This window comes from Plectropomus leopardus, chromosome 5 (assembly GCF_026936395.1).
Source record: "Plectropomus leopardus strain MGB_pleo_1.0 chromosome 5, ASM2693639v1, whole genome shotgun sequence".
Classification (NCBI taxonomy): Eukaryota; Metazoa; Chordata; class Actinopteri; order Perciformes; family Serranidae; genus Plectropomus; species Plectropomus leopardus.
The window spans coordinates 28,953,750-28,962,493 of NC_142180.1; the positions used below are offsets into that span (position 1 = coordinate 28,953,750).

The window sequence follows — 8,744 nt, forward strand, 5'->3', positions numbered from 1 at the left end:
TCATGTTTTGTTTGCACATTTCCAAATGTATGTTCAAGAACCTCTTGTGGTTGTGGTGATTCGTAATAGCTGAAAAACCTGTTTTTAAGAGACTGTTTTATTCAGTCACTGACTGCTGATTCCTCACTTCTCTTAACTGGCCTGTAGGGGGTGCAAGTTTCCAGAAATTGGCTTGGCTAAAAACAACAAGCCTCATTGTCTGTTGCAAGGCCACATTTTTGGACTTATTGTGGCTCAGAAACTGACATCCATGGAAAAGTTTGATCTCATTTTGAACCAGAGCATCTGCAGATGAAGTCCATACCCGTTAGACACAGAACACAGTATACCGTATAAATGAGAAGTTTTTGTTATCTTGGCCGCAATGTGCCAGGCGCAGCTGCACCAAATTCTGGCTGCAGCCCAGTTTTGTTCCTCTATCAGGTGGCAGTATACCACATCATGAGAAGAAGCATACCACACCGCAGAGTTTTGCATGCTCAGTTTTGTTAATTTGGTAATAATTTTTCTTGACGATTGCACCTAAAGAAAGTAAGTATTTGAATGGCGTCTGCCTATTTTAGTCTAATAGTGTCTGTGCTGCAGCCTACAGATAAACTTAATAAAAAGTCCAATAATGAACGACATGTTTCAAAGCTTTGAGGCTGTAATTAAGTTATTGAAAATTAATCCTTCCTTCCTCATTATTACATAACATGTTATCTATATTTCTCAAACAGTGCCTGTTAGCAGGAGAACTCAGTCTGTTCTGTGTAACGCATCATAGCTCTGTCAAAAATAGATGAGGTGCTTTTTTTTTTTTCTGGGATGCTTCAGAAACTTGCTGCACTATGTCTGTTGGAACAGAATTGTATAGAATTGCCACGATCAGCTCTGCACTGAACTGAGTGCACTTTTCTACAGATAGAAAATAATTAAATAAGTAGGATGTAGGCTCCACAGAATTATTTTTTCCTCAAAAACTATTACAATTTTTCCAAATGATGTACAGATTTTCAGGCTTTCTAATATCTCAAAAGGCTAGAAAAATAGTGCGTATAACTACTGTAAATCCGAAAAAAACACCTCCCCAAGGGAACATCTCCCTGTACCCCAAAGGTTTGGGCTGAACCATGCACGTGTGCAACGTCTGGCTTGACTCTAGGTTGTGCAAAATGATGCTGAGCAAAGCCAGAACCAAAGAATCTTTTTTCAAATACAACACAAAGTTTAACACTATACTACATGACATGCTATTCTATAATACTTGACTTAATACAATCAAAGTTTTAAAGGTCCCAGCCAGATGAGGTCATATATAGAGCGTGTTATGAAGACGGCTGTAAATCTGCTGAGGCTGTTAGCTGCGCACGCATCATATTTGAGAACTCTGTCACTTATCTCAGGTTTCTTTACACTGGCTCATCTTATTCTTCAGTGATTTTACTTAACAAGTTTACTTTAACTGGGATCCAACTTCTGACAAGACGCAGTACGCATTCTTTCTTCCTGCCCATGACACGTTTTCACGGCTCTCTGCTGCAGCCTTACATGAGTCAGTTTCTCAAAGTCAGGAATCAGAACAAGTGGCCTCTGTTATGCATCACTACAGTCTAGACAGTAACTCACATTACTTCTGGGCTAAACTGCCAGCAGCATGATTACTGGCACAATAAAGCAATGGAGACAAAGTGAATAAAATATGAGAAAATACAGATCATCATTTATGGTTTTTTTTTGGGTTTTTTTTGCAATTTGCCAATTGGATGATTTGTAGGTGGCAAAAATCTCAACTTCAGTGCGACCAAAAAGGTCAGTTTTATACACCGGTGACTATTAAGAGTCAGTTATCTTTGATTATGGACAGATGGCTGACTTATTCACACAAGGTCTCATTGAGGTTAAACTGACTGACAGAAGTTGGACATGCTGCTTTAAGATATATCTTTCTGACGCATGTTTTATCTGTTCTGTGCACTTTTATTAGATGAGGTAGCCCACTGCGTCACAGACGACATGCAGACTCAACATCTAAAACACTGGCAGAGACAGAGAGTTCACAAACAATTTGTAGTAATGCTAAGAAACTGCGATGTGGAAAACTCAACCTGAAGAAATCAGCCAAATACCTGTCTGGAGCAGCGTACAGTAAGGAGTCTGCCATGAAAGAACAATAACGGCCTTTGTATCTGATAATTAAGAAATGGGTTTAGAGCTATTTGCACAGTACATAAAAACTAATGTTCCGTATTTACCACACGTTTTGGGAACAGGTCCAATATGCTGCGTGTTAAAGTGTCAATATACTCAAAAGGGCCACCAAAAAAGCAAGCAAGTGTGTTTGTATTGTTTGAACATTAAACAGCATCACAAACTGACCTTAGTCAAAGAACAGGAAAGGTTTTTCTTGGTCAAATCACAAGGAACCATGTTTTTATGATAGGAAGCATCCTCCATAATAATTTATTTCACCATGAAAGACCTATATTTGCAAGCTTGTTCTTGCTGCTGCTTTAATTTTGCGTTTATTTTTAGAGCAGCATATTTGAAACTAAAAAAAATCCAAATAATTTGTGGGTTTGACATGAAAATGTGTGCTGCTCATTTCTTATTAATTGGCGTCCATGTAGCTTCAGTGAAGAGCAGCAGCAGTAGCAGCAGCAGCAGCGCGCAGCGTGCCTCCGTGTGACGGTGACACGGCTCGTTGCAGCTCTGCAGCCCGGATGAAGGCAGCTCACTCCGCACGGCTGACCGTCGTACCTCTCGGCCTGGCGGTTAATATGGAATATTTTCACCGAGTAAGCTGCCAAATGCATTTGCACCGGCGGAAAAAAGCAGCTCTGTTGTAGCGCAAATTAGAAAAGCAGCTCACTCCGCCGTTTTTTTAATGGCTTCTGGCTCCGGAGATGAGGAGGGAAACACGGAAGGCGTTTCATGGAGGCTTATAGGCCCAGCAGCGGGGCTCTCCAAGAAGCGCTGCCGTCTAATGTACTCCTCCCTCGGTTACGACTCTGATGTCTGCCTCTTCTATGTGAAGGGGGAGTTTTTTGCTATGGATGCTCGCTGTGCTCATGCCGGTAAAACCTCTTTCTCTCAGTCGCTTATAAGACCCCTTTAGCTAGGTACAGGCAGAATTATGCACAATACAGCCCATTTTAAAATGAAATTTGAGTATATTCACCGTGATGAGGAGAATGCAGTGTAAATACATATCTGTATTAGAAATTAAAGGGGAACTACACCGTACTACATTTTCAAAATTCGGATATGCTGTTCCTGTGGTCTAAGACAGTTAAAATGTAAGTAAATATGAACAACTCCCCTTCATACAAAAGCTAGAGTGCTTAAAATCAAAATTGTGATGTCAAAGAGCAGTGTTACTCAACTTATGACCCATGGGCCATATTTTGCCTGCAACAGGGTGCCAGGCAGTGGTGCAGCGATGCATATATGTAGGTATACAGTAGGGGTCGACTGATGTTTTTTCAGGGTCGATGCAGATACCGGTTATTAGTACTTAAGGAGACTGTTAACAAATATTTGGAACCGATATGCATTTACAATAACAACGAAAATATTCTTGTCAAAATTTAGAATTTGAAAAATGTAATTCCAATACAAAATTTGTTTAAATGCCTTTAGCAAATGTTTAATCAAAACTGAAACGTACGTTGAGTATCACTGTCACAGGAATAAGCTGAAGTATAGAGCTGGTTCATAGGAAATTAATTGGGAAATATGTTCTAGATGAAACTGAGAGCACCCAGGGGAATTGATATCGACCAAATCACAATGTTTATTTATAATACATTTCAGGTAGAAAATTGCTGTGTCATGAATATAAAAGCAAATGGTACAAAGCAAACTCTGCCTTAAACTCTACCTAAAACAAAAATCGAATTCAGTTTTAGCATATGCTTTATTTACAATATTTTCAGAGTTTTTCCTTGCTGTAAGACAGCCCTTACCGACAGGGATTTGAAGCCTTTATATCAAAAACACCAACAGTCATTTTATCCCACTTAACAGCAGGGTTTCCGGTGTACCACTGCCTCAATCAGCTATTGCCTAAGGTAAAGTGGAGCAAATATTCAAACAGTGTACGCTATGCTAAAATATGTTTTTCTGCGGCCCCATCCACAGCATTACATTGCTTAGCTTTTGTGCTGGTAGATTTGGTTTATCAAAGAAGCTAGCAAAGCAACACAGTTCATAAAATAATCACAACAGAAACGTCAGAAAGGTCAGACCACTGTGTTCAAGTGTGTATCTTTTTATGTTACAGTTTGGACTGAAAACGACAACAGAAATAAGCAAGTTTGCCAGATTTACGTCTCCACATTTCAAAACAGTTTTCTACCTGGAGGTGACTTTTGTTACTGCGACCTCTCAGTGATTTGGTTTATATGTTCTGTTTCAGAACTGAGAACACAACAACAGAAAAAGGCTCATTTGGGTATAAAAAAGAAAACAGAAATTCTGTGGGTCCACAAAATGAGGCTCTCATTCATCGTCTTTGGGGCAGCTTCAGACTTTATACTTGATGACATCACAAGTTTGAGACCTCTCCGGTTTCTGGCCTTAAGAAAAGTAGCTCATATTCACAAATATTGATTAAATTTCCCTCGGCAATGGAAATAACATGTTGGAATTGTTTAGTTAGGCGGTGCTCCCCTTAAACTGTAGCATTTGAAAATATGAGGTTGTGGTTTATTTGTCCCTCAGCTGGTAGCTGTCTGATATATGTGGCAGCCCCCTGCTGTCACACAGCTTTATCACATTCACACCACGTTATGCAAGCCTCATAATCACATTTTCCTAGATGGAAAAGACAGCAAAAGTAATTTGTTTTCAGAGAAAGATACTGCGATTAACAATTTCCTGTGTCTCCCAGGCGGTCCTCTGTGTGAGGGGGACATCGAGGAAGCAGATGGAGTCCTGCAGGTCTTCTGTCCCTGGCACGACTACGACTTTGACCTCAAAACTGGGAAGTCAGGGACCTCCTTACAGGTCAGTGGTTAAATATGTCCTCACTGAAATTATTTTTACTCCAACAGTCTGTCCCATAATATAAAATGGGACATATCATAGTGACAATCATTAATGCGACCTCAAAAGATGCCCAATATGTCATCATTAGATATTTTTGAAATTTCCAACATAATATGAAAACTTGATTGTATCCCCAGCTGCACTTGCTGAATGCACCTGGCTTGAAGTTGACGTGAACATTTGCAGAGATTTGTAGACAAATCATCCACTTTTATTAGATGTAGGAAGTTCCACTGATTGACACGGCATGAGAAATCAAAGCCCGTGAGTCAGAGTGGAGATTAAGTTTCTCTTTAGTTCTGTCAAACATGTTTTCCTCCCCTGTTCTGTTTACATGCAATAAACAGTCCAAAACACGAGCTTCACTTTCCATAAACATCTTGTCCTCTTTTCCACTAATCATTTGTTTCTCTTTGTACATCTCTGTGATGTCAACTATCAGGCAGTGGAAGAAATATAAAAACAGATATTCTGATGTTTTGAGAGTTCATGGGAGGGTCTGCTACTTTATTAACTTGTGAAAAGTTAAGCTTACATTGTTGGCTTAATTGGTTCATTAAGGTGAGTGCTCAGTGCTTCCCTAGTAGCTCGTAATGGTGTGTTTCTTCCAGCTCTTATGTCTTTGTATTCTTTGTTTTGTTTTTACAGCAACAAGTGTATGAAGTCAAGCTGGAGGATGGCAACGTGTACGTGAAACACGCCAGTCGTCTCTCCTTAGAGCCTTTTCCTGCGAATCAGAAGAATTGAACAACCTCGGCGCCGACGCCTTGTCGTCTGGCCCTTCGTGAAGCCGCTGCCGAGGTCTATTTTTAAGACTTGTTCCACAAACCCAAGCCATCTGAAACATTCCTAAGCCTTATCTGTCATTTTCACAGACCTTTTCTACTTTGGTTGCTGTGGACTCAAGACGATATCGAGAGGATTGTCTGAAGAGGACATGACATCATGAAATAGTTTCAGAGTTTTTCTTGCTGGCATTCCAGGTAGAGACTCATCACAGACACTGAACACAGAGCTGTGGCTCACTGTGTGCTCACCTTGATAACTTTGATAACACACCAGATGGTAGCAAACATGCAACATGAAAACACAAAATGTTACTTTTTTCCAGCAGATGTTATAGAACTAACCAGCAAATTCAATTATTAGCAGAGTAAAAACAGTTTTCCTATTGATAATTATCTAGATTTTTAAACATTCTTAGGGAAGATCATTTTTTCTGATGAAAATATTATAGAGTGAAATATGTTAGTACAGATTTAGTAAATGTGAAATTTTTTCTTTTCCTTTAATTTGAGCAGTCAAACTTGCACTAGCCATCACATCTTACTTTGAAACCCAAAGTAGATCTAACAGGGTTTCCATGGTCATGAAATTCCTGAAAGTTTTGGATATGCTTTTTTTAAAATATATTTTTTAATATGTTTATTAATTCATTAGTGATTCAATCAAATACAGATATTTGATTACTTACAGCTATTTGGTTGAATCACCAGCTATTGTGATACAATCAATATGTGATCAGTGTGTCGGGTCATTAATCCACTTGGATGGGGAAAGACTGAAGGGACATGATGGCGATCAAACGTAATTTATTAAGGTATTACATATGCTATGGTTCAGGTAAGGAAGCAAAAAAAAAAATCATACATGTCCATAATGCAAATGTTTGTTAACTAGAAATAGATGCATTCAAACTTGGCAAAATTATATCCATATACATGGTGAATTGCATTGACATCTACTGGATCTTCAGTTCAAAAGCAGCATGGCGGTGATGTTTTGCAGTGCCTAACGAATGCTAAGTAATGCCATTTTAACCCACGTTCACAAAGTTACTTAAATCAGGCAAAATGTTATGGAAAAGTTATGCAAAAGTTTTGATAATTCATTGGCAAAAATACTTGGAAACCCTGATGTGAAAATGTATCTCAATTCTCAAACACCATTTATCCACATATTGCCTGTTTTGCTGCACTTGTGTGTTCTAGCAAGCAGGCAGTTTCTGTGTTGGTATATGGAAAATGCTTCCAAGTGTGAGGTAATTTGAATACAAAATTATAATTTGCAAAAATCAAACCATAATTGTATACCCATAATTGTAAAAAGGGGATGAATTTCACATGCAACCAGGAATGATGCCTGTGTGTTTTGGGTAATAGGAGGTAGTCATCACAATATATGCAAAATAGAGTGCTAATCTAGTCATTTTTAAATCTAGTTTAAGTCAACAACATACACAAAATTTAATTGTACAGATGAGTAAAAAATGAAGGATTATATTTTGATATTTTTTTTCAGAACATGTAGATTCTCATCAGTTGTGGTGTGTTTGTAATTTTGACATCCTAACTGACTGCCACTGTGTAGGAATAAGTAATTGTGGTCGCCTATTATGAATATAAAGCGACCAGTCACTGTCAGTGGAAGATTTGTAGAATCATGTAATTGTGGATGTGCAATGACAGTTTCTTTCAGCAGCTAATATGTAACTTAATTTGACAACCTCATGGTCATTACTACCAATAATCCTCCTCCATGTCTTGAAGTGTTACCTGAGGCCTCAATCTCTAAAACTCACAGACGAGCAGTCACTTGCTGAGTTGTGGTCTTGGATAAATTTGTTCCAGTGATGTCACGCAACAGAAACTCCCTTTCAGAATTTGTGTTTCTGGACAGTTTCGTAACCCAATTAGCGTTCCAGCAAGTGGGACACACATGAAGGGCACTGCAATTACGATTGGTGGCGGTCCCGGCGTTAAGACGTCTCAATCAGCATTTCTCTCCGTTCCTGGCCGATGCACAGACAGGTTTGTCTGTTGCTGACGCAATGGGATTCAAGAGGAATGGTTAGTGAGGCGCCGGAGGAGGGTTCACGACCTGAAATGCACCATTGACTGAAGCAAAATGTGTTTTTCTAGCTTTACGCGCGTGTGTGTTGACTGATGCGAGTGTGTTTTCTTTATTCCTTAGTGGTGAGAGCAGTCACTCACTATATTTTCTGTCAGCATCGTTTTCTGGCAGAGGCACAGAGCCCAGTCATGGAGGTGTCGGTGACAGTGTGGCTCAGCACTCTCATTTTCCTCCCCGCTGTGCTCCCTGCTGCACAACTTTATTACAAAAATGATTCCACTGGCTAAAAAAAGGTCTGTTGTGTGCACTACAGTTTTTTTCTGTGCGCATTATAACTCATCACCCGGATAGTAATGGGTATTCACAACAGAGATGCAGCTATTTTTTGTCAGTAAAAAATTGAAAGCAAACATTTTTGGGGCTTCTGCACAGGTCAGGAGTGGTTTCTTACATTTTTTTATATCTTGACATTAGATCCCATGAGTCTCACTGAAAAAAACAGCATTCGTGTCATCCTGATGCTATATGTTTCCTCAAAATTTATTTCCAACACACGGCCAATTTTAATGCATTTTTCGTTTGTTTTTTATGTGAATTATGTATCTGGTTACAGATGTCTACAGACTGCAAACACTAACTTTATGTTAATTCAATTTAACCTACCTATCACTTGTACTGTAAGCTGCTGTTGTTTTGTTTATTGTGAACTATATTTATTGTTGTGACATATGATAAGCTGAACATTTTATCTGTATTATTTAAATCACAAATTAAATTATTGTATGTTAGCAACACTTAGACTATTGTTTTCTACAGAAATATGAAATTCTTAAACTTTTGTGATTTTTCAATGTGTCTTT

The 8,744-nt window shown here is 38.8% G+C and overlaps 1 protein-coding gene across 1 annotated transcript; it reads left to right on the forward strand.

The window, feature by feature from the left end:
* The first annotated feature begins 2,599 nt into the window (after window positions 1-2,599).
* Window positions 2,600-8,678, forward strand: LOC121962015 (uncharacterized). Its single transcript, XM_042512183.2, is given in 4 exon segments — window positions 2,600-3,056; window positions 4,874-4,989; window positions 5,680-5,772; window positions 5,775-8,678. Coding segments are annotated over 4 exon segments (444 nt in total). The 5' UTR covers window positions 2,600-2,866; the 3' UTR covers window positions 5,820-8,678.
* The last annotated feature ends 66 nt before the right edge of the window (window positions 8,679-8,744 follow it).